The sequence below is a fragment of the Aquarana catesbeiana genome, linkage group LG02, assembly GCF_042186555.1.
Source record: "Aquarana catesbeiana isolate 2022-GZ linkage group LG02, ASM4218655v1, whole genome shotgun sequence".
Lineage (NCBI taxonomy): Eukaryota > Metazoa > Chordata > Amphibia > Anura > Ranidae > Aquarana > Aquarana catesbeiana.
Window position 1 is genome coordinate 774,735,288 of NC_133325.1, and position 25,353 is coordinate 774,760,640.

Below are 25,353 nucleotides of genomic sequence, written 5' to 3' on the forward strand. Positions count from 1 at the left end.
TCTGAGATGGGAACGAGGGACACCTATCAGAAAAACTATGTAGGCATAGGACACACCCCCTGCCACGCCCCCCGTAGAGTCCTGACCTCAACCCGATAGAACACCTTTGGGGTGAATTAGAGCGGAGACTGTGAGCCAGGCCTTCTCATCCAACAACAGTGCCTGACCTCACAAATGTGCTTCTGGAAGAATGGTCAAACATTCCAATAGACACACTCCTAAACCTTGTGGACAGATTTCCCTGAGGAGTTGAAGCTGTTATAGCTGCAAAGGGCGAGCCAACTCCATATTGAACCCTACAGACTAAGACTGGGATGCCATTAAAGTTCATGTGCGTGTAAAGGCAGGCGTCCCAATACTTTTGGTAATATAGTGTATTTTTACACAGCCTCCACACCTTACACATTTCCAATTAAAGCAATAGTAAAGCCTTATTTAAGAAAAAACAAAAAACAAAACATGTTATACTTACCTGCTCTGTGTAATGGTTATGCACAGAGCAGACCAGATCCCCCTCTTCTTGGGGTCCCACGCCTGCACTCCTGGCTCCTCCCTCCTGCTGGGTTGCCCCACAACAAGCAGCTACACACAGAAGGTTTTTGTTTTCATGCATAAAGGTAAAAAAACCTTCTGCCTTTACAATCACTTTATCATAATGTGTTAATCCTGGGCGAGAGCTGTGTGAAAACATTAAAGTAGAACTATAGGCAAAACTTTTTTACTTGTAGTTTTGGCTAGAGCAAGGGATGGTATAACACCTGCCAGATTTTTTTTCGCCATCTGTGTCCCATTGCGGAGATCCCCATAACCAATGCCCCCATTGGAAGAATTCCCCTCTATTACTTTTCTGGGGACAACTCAAAATTTGGGGTTTTCTTTTACTTTCACTTTCAATGATAATGGTAAACAGGACAAATAGAGAGGGTGAATCTCCATAACAGGGGCATAGACAGTAATAAAAATTGATGGGGGTTCTAATCTCTCTCCACTCTATCTAAAACAAACAAAAAAAAAGTTTTTGCCTTTATTTATTCTACAACTGCTTGCTGACCAGCCGCTGCACATATACCGCGGCAGGTCGCCTCTCCTGCGCGAACCGACGTACCAGTATGTCGGTCCGTGCATGTGATATTGCGGGCGCGCGCAGGCCCACTGCGCACCATGGGAGAGCGCCCACGGGTCCAGCGGACTCTATGTCCACCAGCTGCCCGCGATCGTTGTACACAGAGGCAGAACGGGGATCTGCCTTTCTAAACAAGGCGAATCCCCGTTCTGACAGGAGACATCTCAGATCTGCTGCTCCCAGTGATCGGGAACAGCGATCTCTGTCATGTGCCTGGCAGACCATCCCCCCTACAGTTAGAGCACACCCAGGCAACACAGTTAACCCCATTGATCGCCCCCTAGTGTTAACCCCTTCCCTGCCAGTGTCATTTATACATTGATCAGTGCATTTTTATAGCATTGATCAATGTAGAAATGTCACTGGTACCCAAAAAGTGTCATTTGGGGTCAGATTTGTCTGCCGCAATGTCACAGTCCCGCTAAAAATTTGCAGATCGCCGCCATTACCAGTAAAAAGAATAAAAAAATAAGTACATCTATCCCGTAGTTTGTACACGCGATATTGCGATTTTATTTACCAAAAATATGTAGAAGAATACATATTGGCCTAAACGGATGAATACTTTTTTTGGATATGTATTATAACAGAAAGTAAAAAATATTGTTTTTTTTTTTTTTTTTCAAAATTGTTGCTCTTTTTTGTTTATAGTGCAAAAAATAAAAAACGCAGAGGTGATCAAATACCACCAAAAGAAAGCTTTATTTGTGAGAAAAAAAGGTCATCAATTTTTTTTGGATACAATGTCACATGACCGCGCAATTGTCAGGTAAAGCGATGCAGTGCCATATCACAAAAAATGGCCTGGTCAGGAAGGGGGTAAATCCTTCCTGGGGCTGACGTGGTTAAGGCTCTGTTCGCACTGCCGTGACTTGGGATTCGACCCCAAGTTGCGTGATGTGTGAGATCCCATGTTAGTCCATTAGAGCCGTCTTAATTAGCCCTACTGAAGTTGCTCCGACTTCAGAAAAGGTTCCTGTACTACTTCAAGGCGACTTCTATTCTATACTTCTATGAAAGTAGTACTCGAGTCGCCAGGAAGTCGCCTGGCAAAAGCGATCGAATTTCAGGTCGCGTGAGTGTGAACCAAGCCTTATAGCAGACCCCTAAGCCGGGCATAAATGGGTGGAATTACGAATTAATTTTCTTTTGAAAACCGTACCTAAGAATTTTCGTTCGAATATCGTACCATTAGTGGGCCGCAGCAACGGCTGATTTCCGTGCGGCCATTGAATTTGAGAGATCGGGCATGTTGGAAACATTTAGAAAAACACATTTCTAATCAATGGTGGGAGAATTGTGCGAGAAATAGAATAAAAAAAGAAATGCACATGACCACAAATTTTCTTTTCTGTAGCAACACAAGGTTCTAAATCAAAGGTGGCACCATGGGATTACAAAACGCACAAAATTTCTGATTTTCGAAAGAAAATTTGTTCGGAATTCAACCCATGTATGGCTTGCTCTAGTCTTTTAGGCTCCTTTTATCTTAGTTCAGCTTTGTGACTATTTTTAAACCTCTTTAGATTGTGGCAAACCTCGAAAGCGACCGGCACTTATTTGAGGGCCCATTCAGAACTTGACTGGCCTGCCCAGAGCCCTAACCTCAACCCTTCTGAACACCTTTGGGATGAACTGGAGCGCTGATTTCAAGTCAGGTCTTCTCATTACCCAACCTCATAAATGTTCTTTTGGATAAATGGGCACAAATTCCCACAGACACATTCCAAAATGTTGTGGAAATCCATCCCAGAAGAGTGGAGGCTGTTCTAGTTGACAATGAAGGACAACTCTATAGTAATGCTTACGGTTTTGCAATGGAATGTCCAACAAGCTCATCGAGGTGTGATGATCAGATGTCCACAGGCTTCTGGCTATATAGGGTATTCAGAATGAAAAGTCACTGGCCTATTCCCCTGTAAGCTTAACCTTATGTTTGTAGGACACCCTAAATAAGACACCCTTTCCCATGCCCTCAGACATCTTACCAAAGAAGTCGGACTTGAGAACATTGCTTTAATAGGAGAAGAAGCAGATACTCCACTGCTGGGAGGGTTGATCCTTTTCTCCTTCTGACGTCGGTTGCAGAACCAAACACGGATGACCTCTTTCTCCATGTGCAGCTGGTCAGCAATCATGGTAATCTCCTCCGAGGTAGGCTTTGGGTTCTGGGACAGAAATATGACAGTTGGATGAAGCTCAGGGCTTTGACTATGCAACATTAAAACTCCATTCATACTTGTGCGACTTGTCATGCGACTTTGGACACTAAAGTCACATGAAAAGTCCCCCCCCCCCATGTTTTTCAATGGCAACCATTCAAGTATGTGCAACTTAAAGTCGCAGCAACTTGAAAAAGGTTCCTGCACTACTTTCATACTACTTGAGTGCCATAGACTGCAATGTAAACCCTCAAAAGTTGCATGAAAGTCGCACCTAAAAGTTATTCATTGGACAGTTGTGCAACAGTTGTCCATTATCACTGGTCAAAGCCAAAGTCGCATCCAAGCCGCACCCATCCAAAGCTGCGTCAAAGTTGCAAGACTTTGGAGTCGTACAAGTATGAATGGGGCCTAAGACTTTTTTTTTTAATTTTTTTACATCATTTCATACTTTCAGGTGGATTTAGAAAAAAAAAAAAAAAAGACTGACTTTTCTAGAGTAATAAGATAAAATCTTATAAACACAAAGAGAACCTAACAGCGTTGCTCTAAGCTCATTCTTCTCTCGCCATTCTCAGGGGTAGTCCCTCTGTGGAATTTCAGACTGAAACTATTTGTCTTTTGAACACAGAGAAAGAAATAGCTTTGGGCCCCAGATACCACAGCCTAACATCCAAGAATGTAAGCTGGAGGCTTCTGCCCAGCGTAAACTTTTATCAGTATGCTGCTATTCACAGCACTATATGCTGCTAAGTCCACCCTAAAACTAAAATTCCTGCATCTACAGACATCCACGATCTAACAATAACCTATCTAGCCCTGTAAAGAAGAAATCACTATACATACCTATTTTAAAGCCAATCTGGTCTAGACTCCAGCGGCGGAAGCTCTGCAGAGGACACAGCCGGCTGTGAAATGAATGGGGAGTGATGTCACCTATAGAGGTGCTGCCAACAACGGCTGTGAAATGAATGGGGTGTGACGTCCCCTATAGAGTTTTTATAGGGCTTGCGTTGTCCGCTGCCTCCTCTGGACCCGTCTCCACAGCGAAGCCGCAGCTGACAGCTCAGCGTGGGATCGGGTCGGATCAGCTTCAGAAAAGGTATGTATACTGATTTCTTCTTTACAGGGTTAGTGTTAGATCGGGGATGTCTATAGATGCAGGGAATTTAGTGTTAGGGTGGGCTTCTATTTAGCAGCCCATCAGAAGGGCACCTAGTTGCAGGTGAACTCACAGCACATGTGCTCAACTTGCTTGTCACTGAAATGGGAGGACAGAAAGTGCCCAGGCACAGGTAAATGGTACAGATGGAATCTCTTATTTTGGGGGTAGGGGAATGATATATTAATAAATAGAGAGCTGCAATTGTCTTTAGTATCTGCCTGGAGTTTAGCTTTAACATTTTACAATAAATTGCCTGGAACAGGTCAGAATTGCAGCTAATGAATATAGCTTCAGGTGCTGGTGCCTACACTTTAAAATAACATTCTAAGTTTTAACCCCAGATACAAATATCAGATAATCTATTTAGACATGTACTTTAAGACTCCATTCACACTTGTGCGACTTCAAAATTGTGTGATTTACAGTGCGACTTGATGCGACTTTGGATGAGTGCGACTTTGTTGCAACTTTGGCTTTGACCAATGATAAGATACATGGTATGGCAATTCCTTTTCCTGCCACAGTGATTATGGCTAAGGTTAGTGTTACGGCTAGGGTTAGGGTTATGGATATGGCTAGGGTTAGGGATATGGCTAGGGCTAGGGTTATGGATATGGCTAGGGCTAGGGTTATGGATATGGCTAGGGCTAGGGTTATGGATATGGCTAGGGCTAGGGTTATGGATATGGCTAGGGCTAGGGTTATGGATATGGCTAGGGCTAGGGTTATGGATATGGCTAGGGCTAGGGTTATGGATATGGCTAGGGCTAGGGTTATGGATATGGCTAGGGCTAGGGTTATGGATATGGCTAGGGCTAGGGTTAAGGGGAAGGGTTAAGGGGATGGCTAGGGTTAAGGCTATGGCTAGGGTTAAGGCTACGGCTAGGGTTAAGGCTACGGCTAGGGTTAAGGCTACGGCTAGGGTTATGGCTACGGCTAGGGTTATGGCTACGGCTAGGGTTATGGCTACGGCTAGGGTTATGGCTACGGCTAGGGTTATGGCTACGGCTATGGCTAGGGTTAGAGCTCATTTTTCTTGCAGAAGGGACATAAGGAACAGAGATGCATGGACAGTTTGCTTGGGAGGGGCCTCTGAAGGGATGGGCTGGGATGGGGGTCACAAAACAGTTTGTGCTTTACAAAGTCTCACACAAGTTGCACATAGATCATGAAGGTGCAACTTTCAAGCAACTTTTGACGACTATGGCCCTCAGGTTATAGACCAAAGTAGTGCATGAACTACTTTAAAGTCGCTGCACCTTTAAATCACACAGATATGAATGGTACTCATTAAGAAAAAAAAAGGGTGGGACTTGTCATGCAACTCTGGGGTTCAAAGTTGCATAGCAAATTGCACAAGTATGAATGGGGCCTTAAAATTACCTGAGGCTGGTAGTGAAATGATTCTAATCATGTCAGGTGCAGGCGATACTACTTCGCCGAGCAGGCTTTAATCCAACTGAACTTTCCGTTTAAAAATCGGCAAAATACATTCTGGGTGCAAAAAAACAAAGACATGAGCAAAATCTTAGGCCTGGTTCAAGCCTATGCAGGTTGAGGTTAATGTGCTTTCTGGGTGCAGTTTTTTTTCACACATGTTTTTGATGCATGTTTAATGCGTTTTCCGGAGGTGTCTGTTGTTTTGAAAAGAGAAACCAGCAAAAACACAGCATGCATCTTGTTTAAGCGTTTTCTGCTGCATTTCCATTGATGTTTATGGAACTAAAAACATTACCTGCTACAAAAAAAAAAGTTCCAGACCCTTTCCAAAAAGGCACCGGTGGAAAAAGCACAGATGTGAACATGACCCATGGGAACCCATGTTAAATGAACTGTAGTGTGTTTCTGCAAAACTGAAAATGCACTAAAAAAAAAAAAAAACGCATAGGTGTGAACCAGGCCTTACAGACCTTTACCCTGCCAGCATGCTGTAGAGAAGGGCCCTTGCTCTCTGTGTGGAAGCAGTGATCTGCTGAGTGAAAGTTAGAGCTCTGCAACCAGCAGGGAGTATGAGTTTGCTGAGTGCCAATAATAGGCTGGGTAGCTATGTAGAGAAAAAAAAAATGAAGAGAAAAAAAAAAAAAAAAAAAAGACACTGACCTCCAGAAAACTCTTCTCTAAGGCCACGCGTATGTTGGTCTCAATGCTGGTGCGTTTTTTCCTCCTGCGGTTTAGTCCCTCGATCCCGTGACCTGGGGAGTTCATGACGTTCGGGCTTGAGAGAGCAGAATCTGATGTGATGTTTTCTGGGTGAAAGAAAGGGAGATCTACGTAACTTGCAGGAGTCAGTCACACAAAGGTTGGAAATCAAGATATATTCAGACAGTAAGTATTAAGTAAAATATGCCTTCAGAGCCTTATCAATTAATACATATGTTTAGTGAACAAAATTATAAAGTTTAATAAAGGAAATGCTCAGCAGTGGGGTAACGGAATAAGAGCAAAGTACACTATTCAACCACTATCCTTAACTTTGGCTATGACATTTTTAAAATCTTTTAAATTTGATACTGATTCACTTACCCATGCAGTGTGGTACAGTATTTAATAATTTTTTTTTACTGTAATAAGCATATTAGTAGGGCTGCAACTAACGATCATTTTCATAATCGATTAGTTGGCCGATTATTATTTCGATTAATAACCTTTAAAAAAAAAGTGTGGTGTATAATTTAGTTAATATGTAAAGTTTAAAAAAAAGGCAATTTATTCTTAAATATCTCTATGCAGTAGTAAATATAAATAACCTGTATATAATACTGTATATATATAGGAGAGATAGTATATACAGTATATATCCTCTAACAGTATATTAAAGGGTCAATCTGGTAAATATCATCAGACTCAGAGATCAAATTTTTTTTTATTTAAAAAACAAACAATATCTACCTTCAAAAAAAATTTCAGTTTAAGAACGTTCGTTCAATTTTCTAATCGTTAGTGGGGTCAAATCGACGTTCATTTTCAACCACAGTGATGGAAAAATTTGGAAATAATAGAAAACTTCTCGGTCAAAGGAATTTTTCAGACAGTGTATGTGGTTTTCGTTCAGAAGTTACATTCATTTTAAAAACAGATTGTTAAAAACAAGTGAAAATTTAATTAAATGAAAAATTCTGTCATTCAGCGAATGAACAAAGATTTTTCGTATGAATATTTTGGTCTGAAAATTGATCCATGTGGCCAGCATAAGGCTCGGTACACACCTATGCAATTTGCTTTTGATCTGTTTCTGCAGTGCTTTTTGCTGTGCGTTTTGATTTTTTTGCGCACATGATTTTGCATTTTTGTTGTTGGGCAGATTAAAAAAAACACAAATTGCTGCAAAAACGCATTACATGTTTTTCTGCAGCTTCTCCATTGAAGTATATTGAACCAAAAAAGCACCGTTTTGTGTTAAAAAAAAGTCCCTGACCCTTTCCAAATATGCAGCGGCTGAAAAAAGCATAGTTACAGTAGCGATTATTTGCTCTTTTTGTATTATAAAGGGCTCATTTTAGTTTTTTTAACCCTGTTATGTTACTGGCCGATTAATCGATTATGAAAATAGTAATCGTTTAATTTAATAATCGATTAGTAGTCGATTAGTTGTTTCAGCCCTACATATTAGATCACTTTTATCTCCCTGTTGAAGAACAACTGCCTACTTCTGGCCTTAAAACAACCCGAGCATGGCTGTCTTGTCTCTGCCCCACTGTGCTCTTTCCGATTTAAAAAATCCAGGCTGGGAGGACATCGGCGCTTCACTAAAAAAAAAACGCAGAATCTGATGACGCAGCAGCATCTTTACAGTCTGTTTTTTTTTTAAACTAGGTGATGGAGACATGACTGCGATGTTAACGATTGCTGCAAGGCCGGACGTCAAGCAGCAACTGTACTTCTACAAGGCGATAACCAGTGATATTGTACTCTTATGACAGGAAAGAAAACAAATAAAGCCACACTGCATTGGTAAGTAAACAATATAAAATCAAATGGCAGCTATGGAGGGACTAATCGCAGCAGTGCAGGACAACCCCTCCAAATTCACATAAACATGGTCTTGGACGCATTTCCAAACCCCATCAGAATACAGCAGACCATCCTTGATTGGCTACCTAACCGGGAACACCCTCAAACATTCAGGTACTACGCCCACCTACCAAAACTGCGTTTTTCCAAGCATTAACAGCAACCTTAAAGAGAGATAGGAGCGGAGGATGGAGAGGGGAGGCAGGGTACTCCTAAGCAAGTGGCATGCCACAAACTTGGTGCCTCTCTTCCCCACTCCTCCCTTTGGCTCCACAGCCCTATGCTACTAAACTCCACCACTCCTTACGGGGTATCCTCTCGATTTATACCCAACCCCCAGACACCCCCCCCCCATTTTTATTTCTTTTCGTCTACTTCTTTTTCCCTTCCCTCTCCCTCCTCCTACTCTTTTCCCCTACTGTTGACTTCTCAGCCTTCTCCTCCTTGCTGGAAATCGCCCTCTTGGCTAGTCAAAACCCCCTTGTAGAGTCTGAGGTCTAAACTACTCCCCCCTCCCTTCTCATGCATATTACACTGGACTACTGTCCACTGCTATACATTTGTACCCAAAAAATCTTTATTTTTCAGACGCTTAGGCCACCCCCGCATGGGGATTTCGGCTCATTGCATGACGCTCCACAATTGATCAACCCCCTCTTTTACAGAGGGGGCCCGGCCCTGGTTTTGTATTTTTTTTAACTTTTATCCTGAGTTTTTTTTTTCTACGCGTGACAAATTATTATATACAATACTTTTGGGATTGCCTCCCATCCATGCGCTAAATTTTTCGTGCTTCTCCCTTCAGATATTGGTGGATGAACTGTCCTGATCGCCTTTCGAAAGCTGTGTTCTAATAATCAGATTATCGTACCATCGCTCCGAAAGCGATTTTTGTCATCCGATTTATTGATCCTGTGTACTAGGCATTGGGCTGAATACAAAGGAAAATGCACATGCATCAATAAAGTCTACCAGATGTGTTTATATTCCTCTTAAAAGGAGTCTATAACCAAAACGTGTCTGTCTCTTACATCAGTGGTCATCAACCCTGTTCTCAGGGCCCACTTACAGGCCAGGTTTTAGGTATTATCTTGGGGAGATGCAGACTAGAATACTGCAATCACTGAGCAGCAAATGATATCACCTGTGATGTATTTCAGTTATCTTGCAAACTTGGCCTGTTAGTGGGCCCTGAGGACAGGGTTGATGACCACTGTCTTACATGATAGGAAATGAATGGAAATCTTTCAAGAGCGGGAGTAAATCCTTTCATAACATAGTTGTCACTTGAATAGGTGTCCCCAATATAAACTTTCTCCTTTTTTTCCTGTTTCGGTGACAACCACGAGATTTTAGATTTTCTATCACCAAGGCATGACATAGAGCTGGTGAATGATCCCAGTGAAGGCATGACATTTCTGATTTAGGCAGACCTGCTTCCCATGTCAAGCAGCTTTTAGTTATAGCCTAGGACAGTGATGGCGAACCTTGGCACCCCAGATGTTTTGGAACTACATTTCCCATGATGCTCCACTACACTGCAGAGTGCATCATGGGAAATGTAGTTTCAAAACATCTGGGGTGCCAAGGTTTACCATCATTGGCCTAGGTACTTTGTCACTTATAGAATTACAGATCCTCTTTAAAATTACACAGCAAAGAGAAAGAACAGCCAGGAAGACTTTGCAGCTAAATCAGATTTACTATACAATACAACTAACCCATGAAAGATTCAGTGCAGACTAGACATTATAGTACATAGTGCTGTGTCCTGTATTCTCACTCACCTGCATCATTAAGCCATTTTTCCAAGAGAGGCTTTAACTTGCACATATTTTTAAAGCTGAGGTTCAAGGCTTCGAAGCGGGAAATAGTAGTTTGGCTAAAGTCATTTCCATAGAGTTTGCCCATAGCAAGCCCCACATCACCCTAAAGCAAAGAAAAAAAAATAAAAATAAAGAAGCCGTTCCTTTGAACACAAATATCTCATCTACCAGCAAAATATTCACAAAGTAAAATGTATTAAATAAAAATCTATTGAAAAACATTTTTATTTAAATGGATATAATTAACTGAATATGAATAAAATAAAGTTCAATTGACCTTGAAATTTAAAATCAGCCCAACACATTCTGTAATAGTTTATTTTCTTTAAAAAGCAGCCACAGCCCGGGTATAGAAATGTGTGTCCCCTGCCAGCATGCACAGGGGTCTCCGAACTATGGCCCTCCAGTTGTTCAGGAACTACAATTACCATCATGCCTAGTCATGTCTGTGAATGTAATGCCGCGTACACACGGGCGGACTTTTCGATGGACTAGGTCCGGTGGACTTTGACGGAATTTCGAATGAACGGACTTGCCTACACATGATCAACCAAAGTCCAACGGATTCGTACGTGATGACGTACGACCAGACTAAAATAAGGAAGTTCACAGCCACAATAGCTGCCCTAGCGTCGGTTTTTGTCCGTCACGCTAGCATACAGACGAGCGGACTTTTCGACCAGACTCGAGTCTGTCGGAAAGATTTGAAACATGTTTCATTGCTACGTCCGTCGAACTTTTGGGGAAAAAAAAGTCCGCTGGAGCCCACACACGATCGAATTATCCGACGGAGTCCGGTCCGCCAGACCAAGTCTGCCGTAAAGTCCGCTCGTGTGTGCGTGGCATCAGAATTTTACAAAGCCTCATGGGACTTGTAGTTTCGGAACAGCTGGAGGGCCGTAGTTTATAGATCCCTGCCCTAAATGGACTATTTTAATTTTATTTGTCACGTATTAATCTGGGTTACTGTCCTTTATTCAATATAAGTAGAGAAAAAAAAAAAAAACACTATAGAAGATAAACTCTAAGGAAATATTTCCTAATAACAAACTGAAATACTCTATGAAAATACTTCCTTTTGAGAAACCGCGGGAATATTTTAATTTTAGAAAGACCGAGGAGCTGCAGTAAACATATCCACTTAAAATAAAATGAATCTCTAATTCCAGACTTGATTTTTAAGTAGTATGTAAAAAAGATCAGCCACTTGGTGGTGCTAGGATCCAGATTTACCGTTCCTGACGGAAAGACTCCTCAGCATCCCGCGGAAAGTTTAGGGCACCTCGAAGTTCAGGTGTATGTGAATGTGCACTAAGGGGCAATTAATTGCTGCGGAAATTTAATACACCTTTAAGCGGTTCTGACTTAGGTAAATTGCCTGGCACTCTTAAGACATGCAATTAGGATATTTCTTTTGAAAGGTTACATACTTTAGAGCTGCTTTTAGGTGTATTAACCTTTAAGTCTGAAATGGTACATTTTTGTGAGTGGGAAGCCTGCAGGGCCAACTGCGCCGTACGACTGTAAAAGCAGGGTGCCTGCTGTGAAAAACACTGAGGCTTTTAAACTATAGGGCAAGGCAGAAGCTGCCGTTTTATTATGTGACATCTCCCTACACAGGAGGGCTCAGAGATCAGCTTGTTAAGTGTTTGCCCGGTCAGCATGAAGCATTTTTCACCCCATCCCCCCCCCCCCCCAAGTTGCCCCACTGCGGTCACCTGAGTGAAACCAAGTTTGATGCGTCTCTGTTTAAACGTCTTTGCAAACTGTTCGAGCTCCTCCAGGTCGCTGGGCTCTTCTAGGCTTGGAGTGTCGATTCGCTTTGGTGTCGTCTGGCTCTGTGGAAGATGTTGTACAGGGGTCGCAGCTATTGTGCGCGTGGGGGTTGCTGGCTGTAAGAAACAAAAAAAAAAAAAAAAAAACTTAGTGAATTAAAGGGATTCTAAATTAATGTTTTTTTAAAAAAAATAAACAAACATGTTCTGCTCACCTGCTCTGGACAATGGTTTTGTGCAGAGCAACGATGAACCTCTTCTACTGGCCCCCCCTCCCCCCGGCATTTTGCTGAAGCCCAGAGCCCTGATCAGCAGTTGCCCCCCAAATATGTGGCCTCTCAGCGGGTGAGACTTGGCGCTAAGTGGCCACATATTTGCCTGTATTAATACGGCTGTGCCGAGAGCGTGCACTCCTGGCACAGTTACCATCGGCTAGGCAGTCCTGCCTTCCCAGCCGAGGCTGCACCATTTTTTTCAAACACAGAAGCCGGGCGTGACGTCATAACATCACGCCTGGCCTCCGAAAGATCATAGAGACGTCCTGGGGCCGTCCAGCCCGCCAGATTCTCTATGGTAAACTTCTGGCATGGACCGATTTCTTCTCCCTCTTGCCGATTGTACGGGTGAGCTGGGAGAAGCACCGGAGGGTGGCAGGAGGGGGGAGTCACCTCCCGCTGCCTGTAAGAACGATCAAGCGGCTGAACAGTGCAGGGAATCGCTGACCCTAAAAGATGATATCTGAAAGATGATGCCTGTAGCTGCACCCATCATTTAGATATCCCCGCTCATAGTTGATGACGTCGTTGGGCGGGAAGTGGTTAAAGTGTAGGTAAACCCATATTAAACTGTTACAGATACAGTGCCTTGAAAAAGTATTCATACTTGTAAAGTGGAAGGAATATGAAAAATGGTTTTCAACATTTTTTACAAATAAATGTGAAAAGTGTGGGGTACATTTGTATTCAGCCCCCCTGAGTCAATACTTTGTAGACCCAACATTCACTGCAATTACAGCTGCAAGTCTTTTTGGGGATGTCTCTAACAGCTTTGCACATCTAGAGTGACATTTTTGCCCATTCTTGTTTGCAAAATAGCCCAAGCTCTGTCAGATTAGATGGAGAGAGTCTGTAAACGGCAATTTTCAAGTCTTGCCACAGATTCTCAATTGGATTTAGGTCTGGACTTTGACTGGGCCATTCTAACACATGAATATGCTTTGATCTAAACCATTCCATTGTAGCTCTGGCTGTATGTTTAGGGTCGTTGTCCTGCTGGAAGGTGAACCTCCGCCCCAGTCTCAAGACTTTTGCAGACTCTAATGCCGCGTACACACGGTCAGACTTTGCCCGGCGGACTTTTCGACGGACTTTACGACGGACTTTGTGAATGAACGGACTTGCCCACACACAATCCACCAAAGTCCGTCGAATTCGTACATGATGACGTACGACCGGACTAAAACAAGGAAGTTCATAGCCAGTAGCCAATAGCTGCCCTAGCGTGGCTTTTTGTCCGTCGAACTAGCATACAGACGAGTGGACTTTTCGACCGGACTCGATTTCGAAGGATTCATTTAAAACGTGTTTCAAATCTAAGTCCATCCAACTTTTGAGAAAACAAAGTCCGCTGGAGCCCACACACGATCGAATTGTCTGACGAAATCCAGTCCCCCGGGCAAAGTCTGCCGTAAAGTCCACTCGTGTGTACGCAGCATAATAGGTTTTCTTCTAAGATTGCCCTGTATTTGGCTCCATCCATCTTCTCATCAACTCTGACCAGCTTCCCTGTCCCTGCTGAAGAAAAGCATCCCCACAACATGATGCTGCCACCACTATATTTCACGGTGGGGCTGATGTGTTCAGGGTGATGTGCAGTGTTAGTTTTCCCCAACATATTGTGTTTTGCTTTTAGGCCAAAAGGTTAAATTTTGGTTGAATCTGACCAGAGCACCCTCTTCCACATGTTTGCTGTGTCCCCCTTATGGATTTTCGCAAACTGCAAACAGGACTTCTTATGGCGTTCTTTCAACAATGGCTTTCTTCTTACCATTTTTCCTTAAAAGTCAGATTTGTGGAGTGCAGGACTAATAGTTGTCCTGTGGACAGATTCTCCCATCTGAGTTGTGGATCTCTGCAGCTCCTCCAGAGTTACCATGGGCCTCTTGGCTGCTTCTCTGATGAATGCTCTCCTTGCCCGGCTTGTCAGTTTAGGTGGACGGCCATGTCTTGGTAGGTTTGCAGTTGTGCCATACTCTTTCTATTTTCGGATTGATGGATTGAACAGAGCTCCGTGAGATGTTCAAAGCTTGGGAGATTTTTTTTTAGAACCTAACCCTGCTCTAAACTTCTCCACAACTTTATCCCTGACCTGTCTGGTGTGTTCCTTGGCCTTCATAATGCTGTTTGTTCACTAAGGTTCTCTAACAAACCTCTGAGAGCTTCACAGAACAGCTGTATTTATACAGAGATTAAATTACACACAGGGGGACTCCATTTACTAATTAGGTGACTTCTGAAAGCAATTGGTTCTGTTAGAATTTAGTTAGGGGTATCAGAGTAAAGGGGGCTGAATACAAATGCCCCCCCCCCCCCCCACTTTTCACATATTTATTTGTAAAACATTTGGAAAACCATTTATCATTTTCCTTCCACTTCACAATTATGTGCCACTTTGTGTTGGTCTATCACATAAAATCCCAATAAAATACATTTACGTTTTTGGTTGTAACATGACAAAATGTGGAAAATTTCAAGGCACTGTATAGTTTCTGTTCAGCAATAATAATAATCACTATATTCCCATTATTCTAATTCTTTCTTCTTGTGTACAAATTACCTGAAGATCCTGCCGCAAGGCTTCTACTTCCTCCCTCACATGATGTCAACGTCAAGGTTACTTCATGCTTTGATTTTCTAGCCATACGATGCCTCTGTATTATAAGTGTAGATTCCCATACATCCATACAGCCTCCTGTAACACTCCAGGAGTCTGCAATGCTTCCCAGCCCTAGCTGGAGGATGACAGCAGCTCATGGAGGAAGTTTGCACATGGCTATAAGCAGGGTGTATCAAGACCTGATACTCTGGGCAATTTCACACAAGTGGCAAGGGGGCGGTAAATGTGAACATTGCAGCCAGACAGTGTGGCGCACACATAACGCAGCCTTGGCAAATTTAACAGCCTATCAAACTGATGTCAATGGGAGCACACTGCAACCACCAATCAGCTGTTTAGCTTGCAGTTGCAGCACAGTTTCAATAGAAATTCCCCTCTTACATGTGGAAGAACGCATACAAATAATAGGAATAGGAATAATAGGAATGGTATTTCACACAGAAATGGATTCATGCAGGCTGTAACACCATGTTGGAACTTTGGAATGTTAATGAGAAACTGCATAGGAATGGACGGACCTGTGAGGTGAGGGTGATGCTTGGTTGAGACTGCAGGAGGTTGGCTTGGCTTTGCTGAGGTAGCTGTGTTAAGAGATTCTGTGCCTGCAGAAGGCCTGTGGAGGAAACAAAGAAAACAAGGTGTACAGGGTGATGCACCATGCCCTTAATCACAACTACAAGGGACAATTTGATTTTGTCTCAGTGACATCACTGAGAATGCAATCTATTTATTCACCAGAGACCGGTGACATCATCGAGAATGCAACCTATCCATTCACTAGAGACCAGTGACATCATCGAGAATGCAACCTATCCATTCACTAGAGACCGGTGACATCACTGAGAATGCAGCCTATCCATTCACTAGAGACTGGTAACATAACTGGGAATGCAGCCTATCCATTCACTAGAGACCAGTGACATCACTGAGAATGCAGCCTATCCATTCACTAGAGACCGGTGACATCACTGAGAATGCAGCCTATCCATTCACTAGAGACCGGTAACATAACTGGGAATGCAGCCTATCCATTCACTAGAGACCGGTAACATAACTGGGAATGCAGCGTGTCCATTCAATAGAGACCAGCGACATTACCAGGAATGCAGTCAAACTATTCACTTGAGATCAGTGACAGAGTGAAAACATGAGACTGTGAAAGAATTTACCTTGTTGCCCCTGCGGCGTCTGTGAGATGATGAATTGCGCTTGCGGCAGGCTGGTTGTCGGATGCACTAATACAAACTGCTGCAGGTTAAGATTTTGCTGCTGAAGTTGCTGTAACTGCTGCAGGTCCTAGAGGCAGAAACATGTAGTTACACAAAGAGCCGCCCACACCCTGACCCAGAACATGACCATTCAGCAGCCACGCACCCACCTGTGCAATCTGTATTGGCTGGGACAGGGGGATCTGTGTCATCGGAGTAGCAGCAGAAGCCGAGATGGTTGCTCCAGCCGCGCTGTGCTGCTGGCTTGCGGAGTGTTGCACTGCAGCGGCCAGCAACTGTGCCTGTGCCTGCTGTAGCAACAACTGTTGCTGAGCCGGCGTCAGTGTTAACTGCAAGAAAAAGAAAAAAACAACAGAAAGAAAGACGGTCAATTCACCACTGCTAGAAGAAATAAGAAACACTCACATATACTGTTGCATTATATATCAATGGCTCTGAATCTGCAAAGCATGCTGGGATTTTGTTATTAGCCTGCATGCTTGCTGACAACCTGTAAAAGCCAGGCTCACCTGTAAAATCAGTATGGAAGGAGTGTGCCCCTGCAGTGAACCAGTCAGCTGGGTATGTAGACTAATCTCTCCTGCTCTGCTATCAAAGGGGGAGGGGCCAGATTGTGTTTTACATTCTGTTTGAATGTTAGAAACCTGCTAATTGCAAACAGTGATTTGTGACTACAGCTGCAATTTCAGTTTTCATTGGAGTGAACTAAAAATAATGGTCACTTTTTTTTTTTTTTTTTTTTTTTTACAAAAAGGATACTTATCTTGGTGTGTTAGCTATGTGAATTGAACCCATTTCATTAAAAATAGACCTGAAGAGCAGGAGAGATCAGATTACAAACATGTGCTTTTTTTTATTTTCAAAGAAACATTTAATACAAACAGTTTAGACAAATTGCAGCTCAACTTCCTGGTTGCTCATGTGACCCATAATTTTGTTTAGAACATTTTGAACCTTTGTTAAGTTATTTTGGCTTTCTAGGTCCCCGATTTATTCTTACTTCCTGTCCCAGAAGCCACCTAAGGCAGTGGTCTTCAAACTGATACAAACAACGGGGCACTATTCCTCCCACCGACACCAATGATGGGGCACTATTCCTCCCACCGACACCAACGATGGGGCACTATTCCTCCCACCGACACCAAGGAGGGGGCACTATTCCTCCCACCGACACCAAGGAGGGGGCACTATTCCTCCCACCGACACCAAGGAGGGGGCACTATTCCTCCCACCGATACCAAGGATGGGACCCTATTCCTCCCACTGACACCAAGGAGGGGGCACTATTCCTCCCACCGACACCAAGGATGGGACACTATTCCTTCCACTGATACCAATGATGGAGCACTATTCCTCCCACCGATACCAAGGATGGGACCCTATTCCTCCCACTGACACCAAGGATGGGGCACTTTTCCTCCCACCGATACCAAGGAGGGGGCACTATTCCTCCCACCGACACCAAGGATGGGGCACTATTCCTCCCAGTGACACCAATGATGGGACCCTATTCCTCCCACTGACACCAAGGATGGGGCACTTTTCCTCCCACCTATACCAAGGATGGGGCACTATTCCTCCCACTGACACCAATGATGGGGCACTATTCCTCCCACTGATACCAACAATGGGGCACTATGCCTCCCACTGACAACATTGGGGCACTATGCCTCCCACTGACAACAATGGGGCACTATGTATCCCACTGACAACAATGGGGCACTATGTATCCCACTGACACCAATGATGAGGCACTATTCCTCCCACTGATACCAGTAATGGGGCACTTTTCCTTCCACTGATACCATCAAAGGGATATTATTATTCTTCCACTGATACCAACACAATGATGGGGTATCATTCTTCCCATTGATACCAATAAGCCATTGTTTCTTTCACTAATACCCATCATGGTGCACAATTCCTCCTACTGACCACAGGCGCTATGTGATTTTTTTTATCCCACTGTCCACAGTCCGGCCCCCCTAAAATCTGAAGGACAGTAAACTTACCTTTTGTTTAAAAAGTTTGGAGACCCCTGACCTAAGAAATTAAACTAAACATCCCCAGTGAGAGCAAATCCCACCAAAGACAGCTGTTATCAGGACAGGGAAAATCTTTCCAATAGAGACAACTGTTCTGTTGACCACTATCAAGGTAATGGCAGCCAGGAAACTAGCATTTTCAGAAGAAGAAATAAGAACCGTCAGCCCACGTATTTACACTGAGCTGTGATCGGCGTGTTCTCAGGGATTTCCGCAACAACATGGTTTGGAATTTGCTGTAATTGAAGTGCCACTGAGCTAAGACAGGCACAATGTAAGAAATATAGAGAGCGTCATCTTCCTAATCTGTTGATTGGGGCAGACCCTGGAGAGGTGGCGCCAGCCGCTGACCTCGTGCCAGCTCCAAGAGTTAATTGTTTTATGGATGAGAAGACAACCGCTGATTAATGCAAAGTGCTGCATGGCCTGATTGGCAATTCTAACCATGCATGAAGGAGCACCAGCTCACTCCTGGAAGTGTGCGGCTCATTAAATTTCTACACGCACAGAAGATTTACTGAAATGCTGACAACCTGTTGCCAGTGATGTCACCACCGCAGTTACCATTGCAGTATTAAAGCAGTAAAGACTATATATATAGGTCTTCTGAGATGGGAAAATGATAGCCTACATCAGCAAGAAAAAAAAAAATAGTACAAACCAGTGCAACTGTAGCCAGGCTAAAACATTCCAATATTTAAATATTCTCCAAAAGCATGAAATGAGCTTTAAAACAGTCCTCCACTAAGCTCTGTAGCTGCAGGTGCTGTGCAGTAACCCATCCTCAAAGTTCACATCAGAAAGCCCCTTCCTTTTAAATTTTCTCCCAATAGTTATTCAGCTCCCCACTCCCAGCAGCAGCCTGCCCGCGGTCTAATCTCTGATGTAAATACAGAGCGGGGGCACAGGGATAGGGGAGAGGATCAGACTTGAAAGACTTCATTGCTTTTATTGTGATCTTCGAGGATTAATTACTACACAGTGCCTGTAGCTGCAGAGGTCATGAGAGCAGCCAAAGGTTTGCTTCAAACCCCTAGTGCCCAACTTCAGGCCGGAGTGAGAGTAAGGTGCAGCCTGGTGTGGCTGGCAGTAAACACACAGCATCCAAGTTGGCAATAGCAATATACTGTATATTGTAGGAAGGTCCAACACAACACAACACAACACAACTAGGCCTGGCAAACAGGGGCGACTGCCTGGAGCCACATACAAACACCGGTCTGTAGTCTTGAAAGATGCCGACAGCACTTTCAATAAGGAGCAGAATGCAGCCTGGCCAATCCACACCCAAAAGGCGAGGCAAAAACCTCTCCCTACCTCTACCCCTGCCAGACGAGGAACCTTTCCATACACTAGCCACTCACATAAAGCGTGCCAAAGCCAGGAGCCAGAGTCTTAAATAGACTCTGCCTGATCCAAGATGGCCACTGGAGTAACATGGGGTGCCAGCGTCCAATCAGACAGCTGTCTCCAGTGCCTGCAGGAAGTCATAAAGGAGCCAAGTTCCTCACAACTTCCTTCCCGTCCTGCAATGCTGCTTCGGTCGAGCGCCATCTGAAGTGGGGAGTACAGACTGCACCTGCCTATAGGAGGACTACATGGGCCCCTTTGTACTGCGTACAACCAGTAGTCAATGTTCTCAAATACCTAGCTGCATAGGAAGTCCAATGATGGAAAATATTAAGACTGACTTCTACTAAATGATTCGGCAAAATTATTTCACACATTACTTTTTTGCTAGTCTTGCTCTTTTCTTTTCATGCATTTTCTTTCTGGCCTTTTATAATAGATCTTGCTGAGAGGTAGGGTTGGGGAAAAAATCTATTTGAATCTTGAATCGAGTTGAGAGGTCAAATTGATTCAAATTTTCAGCAAATTGATTTTTTTTTTTTTACCAGGACCGACGCTGACACCGCGCCGGTCCTGAGGAGCTGCGGGCAGGAGTTTTTAGGTGAGGCCACGGCTTCGGCCTAGTGCGCGGGGCCAGACGCCGCGGCCTTGCCTAAAAACTCCTGCCTGCAGCTCCTTAGGACCGGCGCGGTGTCCATCAAAAAAAAAAAAATTTGATTCGTGATTCGAGTTAAAAAAAAAAAAAAAATTGCAGATTTTTTTTGGAGAAAATCACCCAGCTCTACTGAGAGGAATACATGGGATAGGGGTGCATAGCTCCCAACTGTCCCTGATTTGTAGCAATGTCCCTCTTTGCTCATTTTGGTCTGATCTATATAATTGTATATAAAATGCACTTTTAATCTTTCAAAAAGTGTTTCCCAGTGCTAAACCTTTCATCCAATTTCTAAATTGGTGCATTTGTAAATTTTAAAAGTCAATATAAAGTAATTGTAGTGGTAAAAAAAAGCCCTTGTGTATTTAATTACCAATTTTTTTTTGGTTAATTCTCCTTTAAGGGGATGTGACAGGTAGGAGTGTCCTATGCCTACATACATTAGCTAGTAGGTGTCCCTCATTCCCATCTCAAAATGTTGAGAGGTATGGGGCTGTAGGGAGAACAAACACTGATTTGTGAAGGGATTTCTAATTTTAGGGATCTCTTGCAGTCTCGTTTTACACTACCCAGTCTGTCTTTTGCACCTACTACAACTACAGCAGTAGCTTGTCCTACAGCATGCCTACTTGCTCTGACCATCATTTCTAGCATGCCCACAATAAAGGTGACCACGTGTCCCGGATTGCCCGGGACAGTCCCGCATTTTGCAGGTCTGTCCCGGGCACCTTCATTCCAGGACAATACAGTGTCCCGGAATGAAACTGACACAGCCACCCACCCCTGGGCCGATCTGATGCCCCCCAAAAAAAGGCCGCCACATCACCGCTTTACTCACTGACAATAATTGTCCTGGAAATGTCTGCAGAGGCACAATCCCCGATGCGGCGGCTTTTTTGGGGGGCATGATCAGTGCTTCAGTGTAGTGCATGCACCCGCTGCCCCGGCTGTGTTGTGATTCATTACAGCACAAGCTTAATTTGGGGGGGGGGGGGGGGGGAGTGTCCCTGAATGGCAGTTTGGAAATGTGGTCACCCTAGCCCACAATCACCAACCATCGACTTCAGTATATCTGAGTCTCAGACAGTTTTCTTTAGCATTACATATACTGAATGCCATATGCAGCCTGCACTCAATGCCACCTACAACTACTAAGTCAGCCATCACTGCACTTTTCAGGTTGCTCACATAAATAAAAATGTTTACAGTCAGCACTTTCTAGTGCTGCCTCTGCTATATCATCAGTTCATCATGTCACTTGTCAGTAACAATGATATAGTTTTATTAACACTTCTGGACAGCCCACGCTGCTCCGTCCCCCTCTCTCCTGGCCCACCAAGGTTGTCCTGCTGCTGCCTCCGATGCCTTCCGGGCCCTGTAGGTGAAGGCAAGAACCGGCCGAGCATACTCCTTGTCATCACTGATAATGTGCACACACTTTACCGCACACAGCCGCAGGTGATAGAACTTTCACAGACAGCAGCCAGACACCTTGGTGACATTACAGGTCCTGTTACAGAAAGCCTTTTTACTCCTAAAAAAAAAAAAGAGAGTAAAGCTGGCCATAGATGGATTGAAATTTGGTCGGTTCAGCAGGGAAGTGGATCGTATGTATGTGAGCAGCCTGAAAAATGTTACCTGACAATAAGTGTCTCCATAAAGTAAACCGAGCACCCAATAGAAGGCTATTTGTCCCAGACAACTTTTTAAATAGGTTTATCTAAACAGCTTTTATCCCCATTGTCTTAAAGTGGTTGTAAAGGTATATTTTTTAAATTAAAATAATAGACGTGGCATACTTACCTGCTCTGTGCACTGGAACCTCCTCTTCTGGGCCCCCCCCGCCGGCGCGGTCTTGTGACTTCTATCAGTGTCTGGTTAACGCTTGTAGGAGGAGTTTTCATTCTCCCATGATTGTCCTCCTCAGGGTCAGTTCACACTACGACGACTTGGGATCTGACTTGTCAGCCCTCAAGTCGCCCCAAGTCGCTTGACATTGGGAATTGCATTATAGTCAATGAGAGCCGTCTTAATGTACACTACTGAAGTCGCTCTGACTTCAGAAAAGTTTCCTGTACTACTTCAAGGTGACTTCTAGGCGACCTGTACCCATAGAATTCAATGGAAGTCGCCTTCAAGTTACATCTCCATCTATATTGAAGCGACTTTACAGGAAAAGAAATTAGTTTACCCAGACAAACCCCTCCCTCCCAGAGAGCTGATTATTCTGTGATTGGCCACAGCCAAAGTCACCAGTCCTGGAGGCGACTTGAAGTCGCACTGTAAGTTGCTTAAAGTCTCGCTGAAGTCGCCTTGCTCCCCTGTGAATCGGCACTTAGAGTTGCCACCTCATCCCTTTAAATTCGTACACCTTTGAATTACACAGGTCCTGAGGCCAATTAAATGCAGATAAGGCACCAAGTGAGTTTAATTACCACCTTAATCAGCCACAGAACCTGTGTAATTAATATGTGTTCAGGTTTAAAGGGATGAGGTGGCAACCATAAAAGTCCTATGAGGATGCAGGACCGCTGACCCTCTGTCTGGACGGTGCCGATTGGCCCTGTGCTGATCATATGCACCCTCCCAAGAAAAAAAAAAAAAACAACTCTTTAGCAATACACACCAAACTGAGCATGTGTAGCTTGTCCCCTAGCCTCTGTACTATCCAGAGATGGCCTGGGGACTCTGGAAGGAGGGGAGGATCAGAGAAGACAGGATCAAACAGCCTTTTTTTTTTACACAATGTAGAGGATTAACCCCTGAGGTTCCACAGTCAGTATAAAAAGCATGCTTTACTGCATATACAGACTGATTTTACTGTTGTGGGTTTAGTAACACTTTAAGGCTGCCATATGCTTAGATTTCTCTTGTTCAGGTCTGCAACTCAAATTTCAGCCACTTCAGCAGGAATCGGCTGAAATTTAAGCCATCGATGAGAACCTTTAGGCTCACTCCAATACAAGGGTTCTTAAATCGGACCTTCAGTCATTTTTTCAACTTTCCATCTATTAAATCTTCTGCCCTTGTTGTTTTATCTTTGGATAGTAAAATGTAAATCCCTTTATACAGCCCACTTCCTGTTTCTTGTCTGGTCATTAGCCTAGGCTTATGACATCATGCACAGTGCTCTCTCACTCTCGTGAGAGTTTGCCAGGAAGGGGGGGGGGGGGGGGGGAGGCATAAGAAGGCCAATGAGAGCTGCAGGACTGAAGAGCTAGAGGTGTGTCTCTGTGTATATCCAGGAAGTGAACAGACAGCAGCTTCAGCTGCCCACAGTTAAAATGGCTGCAGCCAGACTCCGTGGAGGGAGATTTCTGCAGCATATTTGGCAAGTACAGAATCACAGTATATAAAAAAATAATATTTAAAGTGATTGGAGGGAAGCTTCAGAATGGCAAAGATGTTTTTATTACAGATTATGTGAGCAGACTGCAGTTCCTCTTTAAATCGGGGGCTATTCATACCCCTTGTTGTATGGGAACCAAACGATGGGGGTAAAAGACTGGATTACTGAACAATCTAAAAAGAAAATCATAATGATCATTTTGACCTCACGCCCAACATTCTCTCAGTTGGAGGGACATGACGTTCCTCTTTCAGAAACAAACCCCCTGTGTTCCTGATCCAACCCTCTTTTTGGTTTGATGTATAGATCATTATTTAAAAAAAAAAAAAAAAAATGTACTATTCAGCTACCAACAAAGTTAGACCCTAGCATTTTTCAGATCGAAGCTCCACGCTTAGAAACGCTCAACAAGCAACATCCCATTCATTTTAATGGCCCCTGTACACATTTCAGCGTTTTGTTGCCTGTAGCAAAATGCCTGTCGCTCGAAATAGTTCAGAAGCTCCTTTTCCAGGCAGATTTGAGCATTTTTGTCTCCATAGACAATGGAAACGCCTTAAAAAAACAAAGCAGTCAGCAGCTCTCCGCCACTTTTTCAGCAGCACTCCACACCTTTTTAGTTCAAAAACACCTAAAAAAAAAAAAAAAAAGCCAATAATATTTGCAAATCTGCAAAAAAATAAATAAAAATAAAATAAAATGCTAAACACCCGAAAACGCTCAACTAGTGTGAATGTAGCCTCAAACTACACTTGGCTTCTAAATGATTGCATTGGTTATTTTTATAAGGCAGTAGGAAAAGTGGCGGTGATAAAAAAAAAAGCATTTATGGGTTGTGCCAATCATTTTTGTAAATTCATTAGTCATGGGTTGTGTGCCCGGGGGGTTGTAGCAAGGGTTTTGTGTCCTTTATTGGTAAACAATGGGCTTAAAAGTGTCCTTGTTTCCATCCGAGAGGCTTAGGATTTTTTAACAGATCAATGGAAACATGGGAACATATCGGGCATTCGATCGGGGGGGGGTCTTTAATCGTAAAATGGTTACGGCCTATATACCGTCTGCATCCCTGACAGCTGCTCTTTATTTTACAAACTGGTCTCCCCTCTTCCCTTCTAGAGTTCTCCTTTACGCCTTCGGTAATGTATTCCGCTATCACAAGCACAGCCTCCTAAATGGAATTGCAGGACTGTAAAGCAGCGGTATAGGGATTATAACCTCTTTAGATGCAAACAGATTTCGCACCCAGTCTTTATTCTCGCTGAGAAATAAGAAAACAGCAGGTTGTGTTAGAAGCGGGCTCCGTGAATCATTCAAGCTCCTTTTCAGTGTGTTCTTGAGAGGAGAGGGCAACATTGAGGAGTGTTGGGGAATATGTATAATTTTTCATAACATAGGAAAATGTCAGTGTGAAGAAAATAGCATGCTCCAGCCTTTAGATTGTTACCTTCAGCCAGCGCTGGGGATTTACACTGTATAAGACGGAGCGGGTGAACGGTGCTGAAATTATATACCTTGTGTTCAGGCTTTTAACGTGACTTAAGCAGCTAAGCTCGCTTAAATCAGTCTTAAAGTGCACCTGTCATCCATTAACTCTGGAGGGAAGCCGGTCTTGTGAGCTGAACAGCAACCCCCGTGTACTGCGGCCATCTTGTATCTCAAAAGGGACCCCCCCCCCCACTGGATTTTTAGTGTATCCGGACTCCCCCAATCTGAAGAGGGCAGCAAGGCGAGCCGTGTCCATTAAAGCCAGGATGAGGAGAGAAGAGAA

At 43.7% G+C, this 25,353-nt stretch overlaps 1 protein-coding gene across 13 annotated transcripts in view; it reads right to left on the minus strand.

Moving 5' to 3' along the window:
• Positions 1 to 25,353, minus strand: part of POU2F1 (POU class 2 homeobox 1) — a 142,210-nt gene that overhangs the window by 12,450 nt on the left and 104,407 nt on the right. For 9 of the 13 annotated variants that reach the window (XM_073617364.1, XM_073617361.1, XM_073617360.1 and 6 more), the window contains 7 exons: positions 16,336 to 16,515; positions 16,127 to 16,253; positions 15,476 to 15,570; positions 12,006 to 12,179; positions 10,249 to 10,390; positions 6,551 to 6,717; positions 3,112 to 3,291 (listed from right to left, as the gene is read on the minus strand). In XM_073617364.1, coding sequence (XP_073473465.1) covers positions 3,112 to 3,291; positions 6,551 to 6,717; positions 10,249 to 10,390; positions 12,006 to 12,179; positions 15,476 to 15,570; positions 16,127 to 16,253; positions 16,336 to 16,515 — 1,065 coding nt within the window. The remainder of the gene's footprint in view (positions 1 to 3,111; positions 3,292 to 6,550; positions 6,718 to 10,248; positions 10,391 to 12,005; positions 12,180 to 15,475; positions 15,571 to 16,126; positions 16,254 to 16,335; positions 16,516 to 25,353) is intronic. The other 4 variants (XM_073617357.1, XM_073617362.1, XM_073617356.1 and 1 more) reach the window with 3 other exon arrangements.